Raw genomic sequence first — 17,549 nt, 5'->3', positions numbered from 1 at the left:
CGAATCAGACTCGTCCAACAACTCCAACTCCTCTAGCCTTTTTTCCAGTTCCAATGCACGCGCCTCGACAGACTCCGCCACCACCATGTTTAGTTTCTTCATCAATGCCTCCAAATCCTCCTCAGTCGACGGTGCTTCGCTGCCCTCCAATTCATCCAGGCCTCTTAGCCGCATGCCTTCCCTAAGCAGCAAGCCTTCCCTCAGTCGCAAGCCCTCCATCAGTTCCGCCTTTCGCTTCAGCAGAAAAGTTTCCACCAGCTCCACCTCGTCGACGGCCACGACCAATTCGTCCAAATTCTCCACGCGAAAAGACTCGGGCATTGTCGTCCAGGACAAACCACTTCCACCTCTTCCTCCCAAGGACGCCAAACCCCTGACCTCCAAGCCCTCCATCTCCAAACCAAAGCCGCACCAACCTCCCAAGGCCGAGCCCCACCACCGCCGCTACCAGAGCCAGCCGCAGCAGCCCGTCACTGCGAAGCCCGTCGTCCTCCCAAAGCCAGTCACGCTCTACGCCTGCACCTTTTGCCCCTACACGAGCTACTCCAAGGGTCACTGGCAGCTCCACGAGGAAGAGTACCACGAGCAACCCATCCGCTGGACCTGTCCCGACTCTCGCTGCCACCGCTACTTCTTCTCCGAGGGCAAGTACCGGCGGCACCACGCAGAGACGCACGGCTGTCGTGGATGTGCGGTCGACCGCGATGAAGAACGGCGCCTCTGCGCCACGTCGGCTGCAGCCGCGCAGCTAGCTGGCTCGGGCGAAGCCCACCACAAGCGGCTGAACGAGATGCCCAAGATTTGCGCCGAGCACGCCATGCTTCGCGTGCACAGCAAGAGGGCGTTTGGGTGCGGCTTCTGCGTGCGGCTGCTGCGCTCGTGGGGCGACAGATGCGAGCACGTGGCGCGTCACTACGAGCGCGGAGATGCGGGCAACGGTGTCCAAGTGGCGCCCGTCCCGGCAGAAAGCAAACGCGCATCCATGACGGGCGGAACCAAGGCCGACTGGGACTTTAGCCTCTTGGTGGGGTCGCTGATGCAGCAGCGGGTGCTGGCGGGGGCGTGGGAGCAGCTGCTCACTGAACGACATGGAACAGACAAGCGGGCGTGGCCGCGGATGCGCTGGGAGGGCCGTAGCAAGGAGAGCCGCGAGCTCGTGCGCCTGATGGAGCAGACGGGCATGATCAGGAACAAGGTGCGGAGTACGGCGGAGCTGGCCTATGAGCTAGGGCGCGCAGGCGCCGAAGCCGAGCGTAAAAAGGAGGAAACTCGAAAGGGCCGCGAGACGATGCTCAACCAGGCGACGGTGGCGTACGGCATTGGCCGCTCCAAGACCGTCGTCAAGGCCTCAAAGGCCCTGCAAGAGCTCACTGGCAACGACGACGACGACGCCATGCTACCGCCCCCACAGGCTCGTCCTCGCCGCTTCTCGTCCTCGATGCCGCGGCCTCGCACGGCGCCCGCGCCCAAGGAGACGCAGCTGGCCGCCGTCGAGCCCTTCATCGTGTCGCCGTACGCGCAGGCCGAGGCCGACTTTGCGCGCAACGACATTGAGATGCTGACGCACGAAATTGACCGCCAGCTGGCCTGCGGCGGCGGCGCGTTGCTCGACATGGGGTTCAACGACCCCTGGGGAAGCCCGGTGTTTGCGAGCACGCCTGTGACTGTCGAGTACAAGGCCGTGTCTTGAAGAGTTGGGGATGGAATTGGGTTGGCTTTCTAAGTTGCCCACACGATCTTTCACCATCACTGCCGACCTCTAGATTGAGGGCTTAAGAAGACAGCATGCATTGCTGCAGGCACTCAGTCCACGGCCGCCGCTAGGCGACCGCAGCGGTCTGCTGTCCAGCACTCCATGGTGGCTACCACACCAGCGAATCTCGTCACGTCGAGGACTTCAGGGACAACCCCGCTCGACTGGCAGAGGGAATCAAGGCATCATCCCGACCTTTCCCCTGAGCTCTGAACGACAGGACCATCTGGAAAAGAAGAAAGTGGAGGAGAAGAAGGACAAGGAGGAGAAGACAGATTGGAAGTTGGAAGAGCAACCGACCCAAAGTGAAGCGAAAAGAGGGTGGTCAACTGGCCACATACCGGAGTACGGGTTGTGGATGAAGCGCAAAAAAACCACCAGCGCGACTATGGACTGCCTGCCCATCATGTGTATGTCTATCTGTCTGTTGCCCTGTAAGGCGCTGTAAGGCTGTAGTACCTACCGACCTACTGTAATACCACGCATGTACCCACTGACTGATCCACTAATCTCACCACTGTATCCAGCGACCAACTGCGCTGCCCATCCATCTTCCTACGACAGTCCCTCCCCGCCTCACCACCAACCAACCCTCTCCACTCCAAAAAAAATTGGCCGTCAACCCCAGCCAGCCACATCCCTGCACCCCATCACGCATCAGACCCTGAACTCTCTTTTTTTTGTTCGCCCGGCTAGCCGGCCAGCCGCCCGGCGAGCACCCCGTTCCGTCCCAACGGTTCCGCCACCCATGCATCCGCCCTGAATCTGCGTCAAAGCTCCCCCTCCAAAAAGCTTAAATTATGCTTTGGTCTTTTTTTGGGAATTTTTCTTTTTGTTCGAGTTGGTTGGTTGGAGGAGGAGCAGGAGGGAGGAGCGAGGGAGGGAGAAGGGGTTTGCCGTTTGCCGCTTACCTCGCCTTGCCAGGCTGCGCTGGGCTGCGCCGGGCTGAATGAGTTGAGTTTGGGTCATGGACGGGCGAGGGGGTTGCAGATGGGTTTGTTGACCGGTCTGGCGGTGACTGGGGACGGTGGTCCAAAGCACCACTAAGAGACAACTAGATCTTTTTCAGTCTCTTCTCCCGTCTTCTTCTTTTTCCCTTTTTTTGCGCTTGCTTTCGCTTCGCTTCAATTCTATCCGTTCGGTCCTCTGAACGCCCCTCCAAGAAAGAAAAAATTCAAGGCACGAGAGAAAAAAGTAAACTGTGCTATTTTTGGTCAACCCCTAAAAAACACTCTTGACTCTTTTCTCTTTTCCAGCGTTTCCCTTGACCATACAAACGCACCGCCCACCGACCGGCCAAAGCGCGTCCTCTCACGTCCGGACCAGGCAGGTAGGCAGGTGGAGAGTGTTCGTCTATTTTTCGCGAGCGAGGGTCTGGATGGATCTGCGCAGGGCCAGGGCCAGGTGCATGTGGATGCTTGGAAGCGCGCGCGGCTTTGCGCGAGAGCCGTGGCACTGGTGGCCGCTCAAGAGCGCCGTGTGTCGTCTTGATGGTGCTTTTTGGTTTTTCTGTGGTCACTTGCTAACTGTGGCTACGAGCGTCGTCATGGGCGGGGGAGGAGGAGAAGGGGTGGCGAGAACAGGCTGCTACTGCTGCTGCTGCTGGAGGATGAACGAAAAGGTGCAGCTTTTAGTACTTGAGTAAGCAGGTGCGTATTGACCGCCCCTTTTGACTGATGTACAAAAGACAGAGAATTGGTTGATGGGGGGTTTGCGGCAGTCAAGTTCGTCGACCGTCGTCAGACGTGCGAGCGTCTGATGCTCGCGTCGAAACAACGCACTACTCGGTGGTGCGGTCCTTGGTGCCTGCCCTTTTTTCAGTTGCTCATTTGGTGCCATGCCCGCCACTGCCTTTGCGCTCTGCTCACACCTTTCCCCCTGTGTCCCCTGAGATTGTTTGGTTTCCCCTTGTTTCTCTCTCTTCGAACCCCTCCCTCGTCCCCCCTCACCCCTTACCTAACCCCTGACTGAATGGCCGGCGATGTATACGCTGCGTGTCGTTGCTCTCCTCTGCAACCGCCCCTCCATCCCGCCCCGTCCATCCCTTTGACTCCATCCACTGCTGCATACACACTCTCTCCCCCTCCCTCTATACCATCCATGTACTAAACAACATCCGTCCCTAGATGCCCGCTGCAGCACCCTTGTTGACCACAACGCACTCGACTCGACTCACGGCAGAACGTCACCTACATGGCTGGCCGCACATGCGCAAATTCACTCGCGGGGCTTACACCAGTCAAGTTGCGGGTTGCAAGAACGACCGACCACTGGCACGGAGTGAGACAGGGGCAAAAACGAACGACGAGGGGAGGAAGGAGGTGAGGAAAACTGATTCAGGGAGAGAGAGAGAGAGAGAAAGAGAGCGTTTGGCTGGTGTGGCGGCGGCAACATACCAGCAGACCATATGTACTGAGCCTGAGCGCCGTGGATTGTGGTGTGACGGAGGCGATGAATAGTGGGAAAGAAGGGGGGGAGATGTGGGGAGGGGAAATCAGGTTACTACCACTACTACTGCTGCAACCACGGCTGCTACTACTGAGTTGAATACGCACAACGAAGGAACAACACGGGCCCCCTGCCCTTCTGCCTTCTGCCCCTTCTGCCCTCGCCTTCCTTTCCGTCTCTTCGTCTACTTTGTCCCCCTCATCCCATCCCATCCCATCCAAACCCATCCCCGCAAGAAACATTACAAACTCAACCCCGTCCCCATCCCTCCAAATCTCCCACCTCCATCTTCACTACTATTTCCACGCACTCAACCCCGCCCACGGATCCTGCCCCTGCCCCTGCCCCTGTTGTTGCTGCTGTCCCTGCTGGGGCCTCCCCATCGACGCATACCCGCCCGGACCAGACGGATACGGGGCACCGCCGCCAGTCAAGCCCGAGTAATCGACGTGGTGCTGGGAGGGCGGGGGGCCGGGCGGCGGGGGCGGCGGGACGTAGCCGGGCGGGAGGTAGCCCTGCTGGTGCTGGTGCTGCTGATGCTGGTGTAGTTGGGGCGAGTACATGGCGGAGGGGTTAGGGGAGGCGTACGGGTTGGCGGCAGAGGAAGAAGGGGGCAGAGGCGGTTGTTGTTGATGCTGTTGTTGCTGATGAGGAGGCGGCGGCGAAAAGTACTGCTGTGTCGCCGGCGGCGAGTGCAGCTGGCCGTACGTCGTCGGGTTGTACGAGGCAGGCTGAGCAGCGCCCACCGAATTGTAGCTCTCGCGGCGCGGCGGCGGCATGGGCTGCTGTTGCGGTTGCTGGAACGGGGTGCTGCCGTTGCTCTGCTGCGGGGGATGGTGAGGCATGCGAGATTGGAGCGGCGGCGACGTCATGCCGCCGTATTGGGTTTGCGGCGAAGCGGCGGGGTTGTAGCTGCTGCCAAACGAGGGCGTTTGCTGCAGCGTGCTTGGGCGCGAGCTGGAGCGCTCGTGGACGGGCGACGAGCGCGACGGCTCCACCGACATGCGCTCCATGAGGGACTGGAGCCGCTCGCGCTCGCGGTCGGCGTGCTCCGACGAGCCGGACGCTTTGCGGTTTTCGATTGATGTAAGGAGCTGGCCGCCTTCTGAGCGCCGGTTGTTGACAAAGGACTCGACGTTCTTTTGCAAGCTCTCCACCGTCTCCTTCATGTCGCTGTAGAATCCTTGCGCCCTCATCAACCCGGAGATGAGGTCGTTGAAGGCTTGGTAGACCTTTTTGTACTTGTTCATGACCGAGCTCCTTTGTCGTGAAAAGGCCTCGTATTTGCTCTGCTCCGATCGAACGCGCTTATCTTGCAGCAGATCTCCATACGTTCGAGTGAGCTCCTTCATTAGCGAGTTTTGCTTGTGGATGGCCTGCATGATGCGGTTCTGGTGTGGGCGGAATTTCTCGAGCTCGGCTTTGAATAGCTGGTTCTCCTGATTCGAGATTTGCTTCTTGTTGAGGATGAGGACGTTTGAAATATCGTCGGTGTGGACCTGAGACTGTCAGCGAGGACTCGCTTGGTACTGCCCTTTCTTACCTTTTCCTTCAAATCCTTGAGCACCTGCTGCCGCTCCCGTTTGATCAGGTTTAGTTTCCTGAGCAACTCTTCCACCGAAGTGATTTGGTCTGCCACACTCGGACCGCCCTCAAAGTCCTCATCAATCAGATTGCCCTCGTTGCCCGGGCTGCCCTTGCCCTTTCCTCTTGCGGCACCAGCCTTGATCATCGCCCTTTGATACAGCACATCTGCCTCATCCGTCTCCCCAGCGCTCCTCATTTCGTCAAAATCGCTCTCGTACTGCCTAAAGGTGCTATAAAGTGCAGCATCACTGACGCTTGCCTCTTCAATGGCATTTTTGTAGTTCTTAATGTCGCTTCGTAGAGTCGCCGTCAACCTCGAACTCGGCTGCTGTGTCCAGTCGGCGCCATACTTGCTACGCATCTTCTCGCATACACTCTCCTCCATGTCCAACTGCTTGTTGCACTGATCCAGGGAAGACGTGATGGTCGACTTTTCCGCGCTTAGCTGGTCGAAGGCCGTGGTAAACGGTTGATGACCTGCCAGCTCCTCGCACCACCGCCGAAACTCTTGATCGACAGTCATTTCCTGATCCATACCGCCCTTCAAGATGTTGAGACTGTCTGGCAACTTGAGATAGTCTAGACTGGCGGCCATCTCGTCGTTGGCGGTTTCGACCTTTTCAGTCTCGGCTCGGATCAGCTTTGCCTTTTCTTCATCATACAGGCTGGCCTGTTCGGTAACGGAAATTGGAACAATCTTTTGAAAAATGTCGGGTCCAATGATGCGCTGAATGTCCTGACCCTGGTAGAGCTCGCTAACGGGAATCGCCTTGGCTGCGGGAAGCTTTGGTATCGACGACAAGGATGCCTCGGCGGGAACTTGCTGGTGGTAGATGAAATCATTATCCTTTGTAAACTCGGCGATGCGCTCCTGGACGACCAGCAAATGGCGCTTGGTCATGTCCTGTAGTATAGAACCCGTCTCCGAGCTCAGGTTGGAGGTGGCCGGAACGTTGTTGGGAAAAGCATTGGCAATCCGGTTGGCGTCCTTTGCTTGCTGTTCGGCCACTTGGAGTCTGCATATGGCGACACCGTGCGAATTGGCGTCGTTGTCTGCCAGAGACTGATAGTACTGGGCCAGACTGGCCATGTGGTTTGCCTTGACCTGGACCAACAACAACCACACTTTTTCAAAGATGGCCTTGCTCACGTTTTCCTGCACGCCCTCGACCGCCTGGCTGTAGAGAAACTGAGCCTGAGAAGCCAGTTTCGCCAACATTCCAAACTTTTTGCCATCCTCAACCTGCTTCTCCAGGAATACCTCTTGACCCTGGGCCAGCATCACCGCAATCAGCGTCTTGACAGTGTCCCTGGAAAGATCGGTTGAGGGCGCATGCAGGAAATTTTCATTGATGTAGGTAAACATGCCGGCCGAAGCCTGGAACGAATGGTACGCAGTCTTGAGGCCGACATCTTCGTGGCGATTTTGGTGGGCCGCGTGGCAAGACAGGACGGCGGAGATGTTGAATATGATGGACGCTTTTTCGTACGCGAGCGAGTATTGCGACGTGGGCTTGTGGGTAAAGGCATCAAACCTAAAAGTGGCACCAGTCAGCGCCGCCCATTCCTCGAGCACAGTAGCCTTACCATGTAAACGAGATTTTGATGTGGTTCTCATCGACGGGAAACCTCAGATCCAGCAGCTCAAGTTGTCCGTAATATCTGTACAGCAGGTCCCTCCCAGCGGCGCTGTCCTTACCAGCCCCGCGCATGTCCTGCCGCAGTCTGTTGAGAGTCGAGCATTCTTCCTGGTAGCGGTCCGGGTCGTCGCCGTACGTCTGGCGGATGTAGCCCTTGAGCGGGGTGATCCAGTCAATCTCATTTGTCTGCTTCAGCGGGACGGAGATCATGGGAGCGAGGACTGAAGGCATGTTGGCGGCGAGGGCGGTGGCTGTGGCCTGGAGAGATGTCGCTCGCCCGATGGAGGAGAATGGGGGCGCCTCTTTCCGCGCTGCTCATGCAGGTCCGCGGGCGGATATGATATGCGATTTGCCGTGTAGTGTCCCAGATGGCGCGACGCCTGCAGTTGAAATTGTTGTGCTGACGGCACCGTCTGGCGGGTGTAGGCAGATGGGTAGGGTTGTCGCGGTGGTTGGTGAGCGGCAAAGGTGTAAGCGCCGGCGCGGCGAAGCTTCAGGAAATGTCGGCGAGCTCGAGGGAGCGGCGTTTAGAGAACAGTCGTCGGATCGGGTTGTCAAGCGGGATTGGGTTGGGTTGGAGTGTTGTATATAGCTGACGTTACTTGACGCTTTGACGCCGACGCCTAGAGGTGGGTGGGTCGTGGGGAAGCTCCTCTCCTCGGACGCGGACGACGGAATTCTAGAACAACAAATGTCGCGACACTGTGCCAATTAACATCTCCTCATGGATTGAAGATAGGCGCCGCAGCTCCACAGCCACAAATGGACGACGGATTCGATTCGATTCGCAGAGGCCGCGGGGGTCTTGAAATGGGCCTCGAGCCGCGCTGCCGGGCTCGTCATTCGTCACCGAAGCTCTGCAACCATCTCTCGGCCCGCCAGCGCTTCCGGCCCGACATTTACAATCACGATGTTCATTCATGGAGCTGAGATGTCTATCGCTACGCTGTCTACTGGCCGAGATTTCCACATGATACATACACTACAAGCGCTCCTCTCGAATTGAAACAACTTCAAAACGCCGTGGATATGCCCCCAAATGCTCCGCTCCGCGCAAAACGCCAGACCAAACAAGTTTCGAGCCCCGTAGACGAGACCGACGGACCCAATAGAATAGCTCGTCACGCCCGGTGGCGTCTCGCCTACTTTGACTCGCCATCCTGGTCGTCCTTCTTGTGCTGGCCCGTCAGGTTGTGCCATGCGCTTTTGAGAAAGCCCTCGTTTTTGTGCTTGTTCTTCTCCACCTCGTCGCGCTTCTCCTGCGTCTCCTTGCTCAGCTCGCCGACGTTCATGATGCGCTTGGCATTCTTGTCGCCCATCTCGTCGGCCAGCATTTCGAGAATAGTCCGCTGGCTGGTGTTGAGATACTTGGGCATGTTGACCTTGAACTCGACCTTGAGATCACCCTTGAGACCTCTGCTGCTGTTCAGCTTCTTCATGCCCAAGCCTCCCAACGTGATCTTGTCTCCTGTGCCCGTGCCAGTTGGAACCTTGACCTTGACGTCGCCATCCAGCGTTGGTATTTGAATCTCTCCTCCGAGGACTGCCGTCGTGAGCGGTATCGTCGCCGTGTACAAAATGTCTGATCCTTGGCGAGCAAACTTGGGGTCGGGGTTGACCCGAATGAAGACGTAGAGGTCGCCGTTTTGCGTGCGGAAGTTTGAAGACGTAGCTCCACCGACTGGAGCGTCACCCTCGCCAGACACCCGTAACCTCATGCCGTCTTCCACGCCGCCGGGGATATCGATCGTGACTGTCCGCCTCTCTCTCACAGCACCATCGCCGTGGCAGCTCGAGCACTCGGATCCTCTTGGGACAGAGGTGCCCGCTCCACCACATGCGTCGCAAGTCGCGACCATCTGGATCGGACCCATGCTGGTAGCCCGCTGTCCAGTTCCGCCACACGTTCCACAAGCCTTCTTTTGCGTGCCCTTTTTCAACCCGCTGCCAGAGCAAGGTTTGCACTTGACGAGCGGGGTGATGAAAATCTCCTTGGTCGTGCCCTTTGCCGCGTCCATGAAGCTGATGTTTGTCTGAACCTCGATGTTGTCGCCGACCAATATCTCCTCTTGAAACGGATTTCTTCCTCTTCTCCCACGGGGTCCTCGTCCTGCACCGCCCGTAAAGGCGCTGAAAAGGTCCTCAAAGTTGATGTCTGCTCCAAATGGTCCGCCGGGTCCGCCACCGCCAAAGCCTCCGAATCCGCCTCCGAAGGGGTTGCCACCGCCTGCACCACCGCTTGGATCAAATCCACCTCCTTGTCCAAAGGCAGCGGCACCGTACGTGTCGTACGTCTTGCGCTTCTCAGCGTCCGACAGCAGTTCGTATGCGGATTGGGCCTCAGCAAACTTGTCCTTGGCTCCGGGGTCCTTGTTCGTGTCTGGATGGTATTTTTTGGCGAGACCGTAGTAAGCCTTTTTGATTTCGCCGGCTGATGCGCTCTTGTTGACGCCGAGGACTGAATAAGGGTCTTTCATGGCGAGCGCCGAGGTCGCGTGGAATAGCTGTGGTTTGCGAGTTAGTCAAGCTCACGACGATTGAGATGAAATCACCTACTCTTCGTTGTGCGAAGCCATGCGGCTTGGCGGCGCATTGGACGGTCGGACGGCTCCATGATGGGGTTGCAGAAGTGGACAATCCTCGAGACCGAGGTGTTGAGGTCGAAGCTCTGCTGCGCAGAGGTAGCGCGTGCTTGAGGACGTTTGCCCTAGGGGCTGTGAAGCTCATTGTTGATCAAATTTTGGGAATTAAGAAGCAAATGCGCGTCACGGTTAAAGAATGGCGAAAGTGTTGGTGGCAGAAGCGTGGAGGCGCGTTGTAAAATCTGTGCCAAGAGACAAATCGATTCTTCTCGATTCGCCGACGCTTCAGCGGGAGCGATGACATATGCCGCGCCGCCCGATGGTCATGGCAGTGATCAGCGCGACCATCACCGAGACACTGAGACCTCAAAACCAAAGTTACAATGCCATTGAAGTTATGTAGCTTCTACTCACTGCACAGTCTACATTCAACCTTCCGAAATATAAGATTGTTCCCGTGGCGCCAAACTCCATGTCGTCATGCAACCCTTGCCGCGGTGCATCACCGCCACGGCGAAAAAAATAGCCGCGATACCATAGCTCAACGCGTGTCGCGTCTCTCCGAATACCCTAGAGATGCCATGTCCCACGATATGTCCGAGGCTGTAGTCCCATAATACACGTCAAAATACGAGTCCCGGTTTGGAGGCGCCAAAGGGTATGAACGTCGTCGATGCCCAAAAATAATTTCCTCTTTCCAGCCATTGTGGTACCATTGTTGAGGCTGAGGGTATCCTCCATCCGAAACGCCAAAATAACCGATATTCAATAGTCATGTCTACGCCGTGTACGCAAAGGATCGTTCGTCGATACCGTCGGCCAAATTATGAAACGGGTCGCTTTTCTTCGGTATTTTCGAGGCTGAGAGCAATCATCGAGCACGCGGCGGGGCGAAGCGTAGACGAAATGCCTTGTCTGGAGCAAACCTCAAAGTTAGAATTGCCGATGGACTTTAGACCGCCGACCGAACAGAGGCTTACCCTGCATTTTGACCTTGTACAGGAGGTCGACAATCACCTCGGACTCGCTCACGGCGAGAGCATTGAAGTTCTTGCGCACTGCCGTCGCCAGCTGGTCTTTTGATATCCTCCTCTCGTTCTTCTTGCGTGCCATTGTCGGCGAGTATTTGCCGATGCCTCTGCCTAGGATTGCGGGGGCCAAGGGGTTCTTGAACGCGCCTGGAGCGTCCAGGCGGTGCGAGGAGCGGTAGTTCATGAGTAAGGAAAGATCTTCAGAGGGCCAGGACATTTGCTAAGGCAAAACGCGAAAGTCGTTAGCAAGCAAAAGACGCGTGTGTGGGAGCAGGGAGTCGTCGACTTACTCCGCCACTCGAGGCATTCTGTGCCTGTTGTCCAGCGTTCCGACCAGTGTGACGAGCAAAGTCTGTAGAGACGGACATGGTCTCTTTTAGGTGGCTGCCATTGGTGAGGGTGGTACCGCCGTTCCTTCGTCCGCGCTGCTTCTCTTTGGCGGCTGTGCCGTCTGGACGCGGGTCGTGTTCGTGGGGACGAGATTTCGCCGGCGGCATGGTGGACGGTCACAAGGATTGGTCGCGTTAATCGAGTGGAAAGATTGGAGAGTAACGAGAGGACGAGGTGGTGGGAGGGCGTGTGAGCATTTCAGAGTGGTGAGATGGTGCGAGTGTGAGCGGAGCTAGCAGTGGTTAGCGGGAGCTGCGTCTGTGTCTCTTGGGCGCAGCGGCTCTCGCGACCAGAATGACGTTCCACTTTCCAGGGTCCACCACCACCAACCCCCGGTCGGCGCCAAAGGATTAAGCTTGGTTGGCTCCAACCTCCAACCAACACAACACCACATTTTCCATCACCGCCGAATCCATCCACAGGTAGAACATTTCTTCGCTTCTCTCTCTCGTCTCCGCAAGCCGTAAAATATGGCTGACCAAAGAGTCAGAAAGAGCATGGAATCGTCTGATGTTGGATACATGTAAGCAACAAGAAAAAGCAGACTCGCTCGCGAACAATGTTGAGCAATCATGGTTCATTGAGACGATTCCATCTGAGTCACTACCATGTACCTTGGATAATGTGTCTACCTACTGCAGAGTATCTGTGGGAACTCACTTCCAGCACTGCTAGGCCGTGGGCGGTTCCTTCCAGTTTCGGCGTGAGTGTGAATCTTGTAAATCGCATCGTTGCGCAACTCCAAGAAGTGCTCACAAGGCAGCGAGATTCCCACACGACTAAGCCACTGATCGCGCGGGTGATTGCCTGTGTTTCTCTAGGTAGTCCTCAAAAGCTTCCTCCAAGACGTTCAACACCAAACCACTCCCAGCACTGCTAGCGCGGGCGGTTCCTTCCAGTTCGGCCGCGCGACTGTGAATCTTGTGAATCGCATCGTTACGCGACTCCACAAAGTGCTCACAAGGCAGCGAAGTTCCCACACGACTAAGCCACTGACCGCGCGGTGATTGCCTGTGTTTCCCCAGTCCTTAAAAGCTTCCTCCGCCACGTTCAACACCAAACTTTAGCATCCGACTCCAAACCACCATCCAACATCCATCTTCGCTTCTTTACCCTTCACACCCTTCCATATCCTCTACCAATTACAGCATCAAGTGCCCGGCGCATCAAGTCTGTCATCATCTCCTCAAGCTTTCTCCCACCGTTCAACCCAAACGCCGTCAAACTGTCGGGCAATCAAGGTAAGTCTCCCCAAAGCTCTTGGCAAGGGCTTCAGCTCTTCTCGAAACTTCAAAGGTGGAGTGCTGCAGGAGTTCCCTGCTGACCTCTTTCATTCCAGATCATCGAGAGCAGAGCGCCGACTCTCACTCCTCACTTCCCTACCTGCCCTGTGCTTTGGCCGTACTCCATCTCAAAAAAGCTCTTGCTTCAAACACCATGGTTGCTCCACACCTGGCTGCCCGAGCTGCCCAGGAGTCTGCTCACCTCAACTCGACTGCTCTGAACCCCGAGGCTCAGAGCTTTGACTTTCCACCGGACTCGGATCATGCCGAATCTGGAGCTGTCGTTCGTCGCGACAGCCTCGAGGACCAGGAACAGATCCAAGATCTTGCTCAGCAGCTCCAGAGCATGGCAGCCGCTTACGGCGAGGAAATCCTTTCACTTCGCAAGGATGTTGAGAACTTGAAGCAGGGTGGATTGACCGTCAAGTTTGTAGCTGGTCGTCTGCCCAGCGACCTCGATGCAACAGCCATCGAGGCTACCAAGGAGCGTATCCGCAACACCAACACGTTCTTTGGCGAGCGCAAGATCCACGATGGCCAAGTCCCCAAGGCCATTGAAGCTGCTCCGGCGGAAAACGAAGGCTCGGACTCGGACACCCAAGTTGGATCGCCCGATTCAACTGTTCGCAAAGATTACGGTTCTCCCGCCACTCCATCGGTGGGATTAAGCTTGTCGCGCCACGCCCCCAAGGAGCCCGTCACCCCGACCAGTCCGTCACAGACGAACGGCAACCAGTCTGCAGCTTCCAAGAACAACGGCCCCGTCAATGGCGCTCCAACTACCACCAAGCGAGACACTGACCCGGTCATTGTCAGGTCGAGCTTCACCCAGACCACTCCTACTGGCAAGTCAGTCGCTCCTCAGTCTACGGTTCAGAGCAACGGTAATTCCGGAAAAAAGGTCAATGACGCCCCGTCCAACGTCTCCAAAGTCAACGAGACGCCGGCCAAAAAGCAGGAAAGCTCCTTTGAAGTGGACGCCAACACTCCGCTCCCCACCACCGAGGATCCATTCACTGTCTTCGTCAAGAACAACCCGACCTGGAAGCCTCTCGGTGTCCGTCGTCTCGCGCCTGTTCCCCCAAAGCTTTTGAAGAGTGTCCCAACCCGTTCAGACACGACCACCTTTTCATGGGACTTCATCCGCGACCTCTTTGGCGGCAAGCAGTGGTCGCCTGGCTTCTACTATAAGGAAGCCAAGGCAGGTCACAGCATCCTGCCATCGCGGTCTTACTACGCTCTTGACGCCTCCATGGACCCTTACCTCCCAAAGACCCCCGGCGCGCACGGTGCCAAGTTGACGGCGTTCTTCAACCCAGAGAACCCAGAGGATATTGACGGCACAGACGGCGCCTCGGCTTTCGAGCGCGTCCCTCTCTTCATCGCCGTGGACCGTGGCTCCGCCGCCGACGGCACAAAGAAGCCTAAGCGTTACGTCTACTTTGGCATGTACAGCCAGCCGCGCTACAGCGACAAGCTGGACTTTGACCACATGATGGAAGCCGTCCCCCACAGCGTCAAAATGCACTGGGCAACGACTTTGGCTGACCCCTCCCGACCTCAATGGGTCACCGCCATGCTCAAATCGCACTTTGGCGACAGCGAGAAGCCCGAGTACGATGGCCCCATGCCCGACGGCACGGCCAACGGCTGCGACCCCACGGAGTTCAAGAACGAGGTTTTCGAATACGTCAAGCAGCTCAAGGCGTGGAGCAAGATGGCGACCAAGGCCGTCCAGAAGCTCACCAAGGAGGATGTCCTGGAGGCCTTTGAGCGCGAGGACACGGCGTGCCCTCCTGGCATGCGCCTCTGGTGGGAGTACCTTGCCTGCGACGACTATGACTACGGCTTCTATGGCATGCTGGTCCACGAGCAGGAGAAGTTTGAGTTGCGCCGCAAGGGCGACCCAAAGTTCAAGCAGCACTCGGTTGATCGCTCGGCCCTCAACATGATGGAGCAGTTTGACTGAGTCTGCCGTCGATGCTGCACCTGGCTGCCTGGCTGCTTGGTTGCTTGGTTGCTTAGTTCATTCAGCGGTGTCCGGTTTTTTCGACTATTGGATTTCGCGTGGACAGCGGACCGCGTAGCCCATGGGCTTTTCCGGGTGTGACCAACGGCTCCATGTTTCCCTATTTCATCACCCACCCACCTCATTCTCATCACGGTTTCTCTCTCAATTGGTCTTCAGGAGCGAGTGTCTACCTGGCACTCGACGAGAGCGAACAAGACTCCCCGTATCACCACACGACGAGCAAACACCAGACTGCAGCTTTTGACGACCTCGAATCTACCACCGCACCTGCTGGCGACTACAATCGTCCCCCACAAATCATGTCTTTTCGAATCTATCTCGAACTTGCTACGACCGACCGCACGGCGACTCCTGGTACGTCCACAGGGGTCTGGCTGGTTGGGCAAGGTTCGTTCAAAAGTTTTTTTCTTTCTTTTTATTGGTGGGGTTTTTTGGTCGAAATTTTGATTGCATTGGATGAGTGGATGGCGGCTGGCTTTTTTCTCTTTTGCTACTTTTTTTTCTCTTTCCTTTCTTTTCATTACTTGCGAGTTGCGACTGCGGTTGCCGTTGGTTGGTGCGGCGGTTTCACTTGGATTGACATTAACAAAAAGGGGACTTGGACGGATTGGATTGGATTGGATTGGATCGGATCGGACTGGATTGCGGTCTGCTTGATTTGGGAGATTTTGCATTTGATTATTTGGATTCGACCGGATTCATGCATGCAGCTGGCTCGGAGTGCGTGCGAGCGTGCGGATGGGATACATAGCATCGATACTGAGGAGGTAGAGCCACCAAAAATCTGATTTAGTCATTACATTTGCTCGCTCTCTGGATGAAGGCAGTCCAGCAATCTGATGTCCATGCCACGCCAGCAAGCTAGCCAGCCAGCCAAACCTCTCTCAACCAGCAAACCACTCATCCCACTCATCGCCCCGTCCCATTCCCCTCACACCCTCGCGACAACCAGCCTCGCCACCTCCGCTCCTCTACTCCCTCGCCCACCTCTCAACAAAGGCGGCGCCGTCGGCACTCGCCGCCAAATCCATGCGCTCGCCCAGGCCCGGCATGAAGCTGCTGACATCGGCAATGCCCGTCTCCAAGCCGTCGATGCCGCGCAGCAGCGCGCGGTTGCCGAGCGGGGCGAGGTCCTTGTAGTCCGAGTTTGCCAGCAGCGCGCCCAGCAGCTCCTGCACCTCGAGGTTGCCGCCGTGCACCGCCTCGCCGATGCTCTGCACCACGGCCGCTTGCGTCGCCGATTGGTGGAGGAGAAGGCGGTTTTGCCGCGACAGCGTCGATGAGGCGAGCGTGTGGCGCGCTGCTGTTGCTGCGGTAGAGGAGGACGAGGAGGAGGTGGTGGTGGTGGTGCTAGGTTTGGAGGGCAGCGTCATGTCTAGGTGGCGGAGGAGCTGCTGCGTTGCTTTGGAGAGCTCGAGCACGCGCGCCGCCGTGTCGTTGCTGTTGTTTTCGTTGTTTGCGCGCTTCTTGGACGGCGACGCAGATTGCGACGGGCCAGAGGTGGCGGACGGCAGCGTCGCGACGTACAGGTCCGCCATCTCAGCCAGGGCGGCGTGAAAGGCGCGCAGGTCGGTGGCGTGCGTGCACAGGAGCGCGAGGCGCTGCGTCATGTATTCCAGCGTCGACAGCAGGTAGTCGAGCCAGCGCTGCTGCAGGCGCTGCTGCTGCGCGCGGCTCTGCTCAATCGACGCCTTCAGGGGCCCGCGGAACTCGTGCTCGACGCTCATCTCGGCCACGGATTGGATTTCGGCGTGCAGCGTCGCCAGCTCCTCCTTGAGCGCTTTCTTTTCTGCTTCGGCCTCCGCTGCTGGCCGGTCCGGGAAGTTCTTGCGCGACGCGCTGTGCAGCCGCTCTTGGAATATGCGGTCCACGCGCGTGCGGATGCTGGCGCAGCGAAGGGAGACCAGCGTGGTGCTGAGGTGCTCGACCTTCTTTTTCTCAGCCGTGCCACTGTTGGCGCCGCTGCCGTCCAGTCTTTGCGAGAGCTCGCCGAGCGCGCCAAACTTGCGGTCGTCAGAGGCCAAGCGTTCGCTGGCCAGGGCAGACACGGCCTGGGCGCTCGCCTTGGATTGCTTGGAGAACGGCGTGATGCGTTCCGTGATGGCGTCCGTCAGGCCCTCGATGGCAAAGTCGGCCTGTGCCTTTTCGGCGGCGTACTTTTGCTTGCGCTCTTCCATGCGCCGACGCATTTCGTTTCCGGGCTCGGCGTCTTGATTTTGCAGCTGGCGGAGAGCGTCCATTTGGGCTTCCAGCGTCCGGGTTTGCTGGAGGATGTTGGTCGTCGACGCCTCCAAGGCTGAGATTGCCGCCCTCAAATCGTCGTCGAGAATGGGTTGCACGTTTGGCACATCTTTCTTGGTCCTCAAAGAGGGATCCTTTTCGCACAGCTTTTCATATCTTTTCAAATCATTAGGACACGTGACTTTGATGGGAGTCTCTTGATACATACAAATCGAGCTCTTCCTTACTCAGCAGCGTGTTTGGCTGGAGATACTGATCCACCCAGGCAATGGCATCATCGCGGGTCTTGACAGACTCGAAGGCCCACTGCACGTCGTCTCGCGTCAGAGGAATGCGTCGTTCTCGCAAGACGGAGAGCAGATGGTCGAGTGGCTCCGAATAATCGGCCATCAGGGGGTTCCTGTTTTTGCGTCGAAAAGGATTCTTGAAGGATCAGGGGCTACTGCAAGGCAGCAATTCGTGACGAGCGATGATTCTCTAACTCGGCAGTGTTGATGTCGTCGGGCAGGACAAGAGCCGGCATCGGGACGTCGGTGTCGCTCGGCGCTGGACCGAGGCTGCG

General features: G+C 57.3%; 7 protein-coding genes across 7 annotated transcripts; 2 read left to right on the top strand and 5 right to left on the bottom strand.

The window, feature by feature from the left end:
* Window positions 1-85: 85 nt before the first annotated feature.
* On the top strand, window positions 86-1,690 carry BKA78DRAFT_355073 (uncharacterized protein; the record flags this gene model as incomplete). Its single annotated transcript, XM_066891837.1, has 1 exon — window positions 86-1,690. One exon carries the CDS (start codon window positions 86-88, stop codon window positions 1,688-1,690), a length of 1,605 nt encoding a protein of 534 aa, XP_066742132.1.
* Window positions 1,691-4,497: 2,807 nt separating this feature from the next.
* On the bottom strand, window positions 4,498-7,659 carry BKA78DRAFT_297888 (BRO1-like domain-containing protein; the record flags this gene model as incomplete). Its single annotated transcript, XM_066886828.1, has 3 exons — window positions 4,498-5,706; window positions 5,745-7,323; window positions 7,376-7,659. The coding sequence occupies 3 exons, from the start codon at window positions 7,657-7,659 to the stop codon at window positions 4,498-4,500; spliced, it is 3,072 nt and encodes a 1,023-aa protein (XP_066742131.1).
* Window positions 7,660-8,287: 628 nt separating this feature from the next.
* BKA78DRAFT_286135 (uncharacterized protein) lies at window positions 8,288-10,276 on the bottom strand. The gene is made up of 2 exons (XM_066885707.1): window positions 9,985-10,276; window positions 8,288-9,932 (listed from the first exon to the last, which is right to left on the bottom strand). The coding sequence occupies exons 1-2, from the start codon at window positions 10,153-10,155 to the stop codon at window positions 8,571-8,573; spliced, it is 1,533 nt and encodes a 510-aa protein (XP_066742130.1). The 5' UTR covers window positions 10,156-10,276; the 3' UTR covers window positions 8,288-8,570.
* A 512-nt stretch (window positions 10,277-10,788) lies between these two features.
* Window positions 10,789-11,538, bottom strand: BKA78DRAFT_355070 (uncharacterized protein; the record flags this gene model as incomplete). Its single annotated transcript, XM_066891836.1, has 3 exons — window positions 10,789-10,871; window positions 10,991-11,261; window positions 11,332-11,538. The coding sequence occupies 3 exons, from the start codon at window positions 11,536-11,538 to the stop codon at window positions 10,789-10,791; spliced, it is 561 nt and encodes a 186-aa protein (XP_066742129.1).
* A 1,003-nt stretch (window positions 11,539-12,541) lies between these two features.
* BKA78DRAFT_179198 (uncharacterized protein) lies at window positions 12,542-14,791 on the top strand. The gene is made up of 2 exons (XM_066883386.1): window positions 12,542-12,672; window positions 12,771-14,791. The coding sequence occupies exon 2, from the start codon at window positions 12,869-12,871 to the stop codon at window positions 14,681-14,683; it is 1,815 nt and encodes a 604-aa protein (XP_066742128.1). The 5' UTR covers window positions 12,542-12,672; window positions 12,771-12,868; the 3' UTR covers window positions 14,684-14,791.
* Window positions 14,791-15,568, bottom strand: BKA78DRAFT_179193 (uncharacterized protein). Its single transcript, XM_066883385.1, has one exon. It carries the CDS (start codon window positions 15,418-15,420, stop codon window positions 14,899-14,901), a length of 522 nt encoding a protein of 173 aa, XP_066742127.1. The 5' UTR covers window positions 15,421-15,568; the 3' UTR covers window positions 14,791-14,898.
* Window positions 15,538-17,482, bottom strand: BKA78DRAFT_381788 (uncharacterized protein). Its single transcript, XM_066893022.1, has 2 exons — window positions 17,196-17,482; window positions 15,538-17,143 (listed from the first exon to the last, which is right to left on the bottom strand). The coding sequence occupies exons 1-2, from the start codon at window positions 17,375-17,377 to the stop codon at window positions 15,718-15,720; spliced, it is 1,608 nt and encodes a 535-aa protein (XP_066742126.1). The 5' UTR covers window positions 17,378-17,482; the 3' UTR covers window positions 15,538-15,717.
* Window positions 17,483-17,549: the final 67 nt, after the last annotated feature.

This window comes from Phyllosticta capitalensis (genome assembly GCF_038381095.1).
Source record: "Phyllosticta capitalensis strain CBS 128856 chromosome Unknown BKA78scaffold_8, whole genome shotgun sequence".
Taxonomy (NCBI): domain Eukaryota; kingdom Fungi; phylum Ascomycota; class Dothideomycetes; order Botryosphaeriales; family Phyllostictaceae; genus Phyllosticta; species Phyllosticta capitalensis.
Note: the sequence above shows the minus strand (reverse complement) of the source record. Positions and strands in the feature narration are given on the sequence as shown.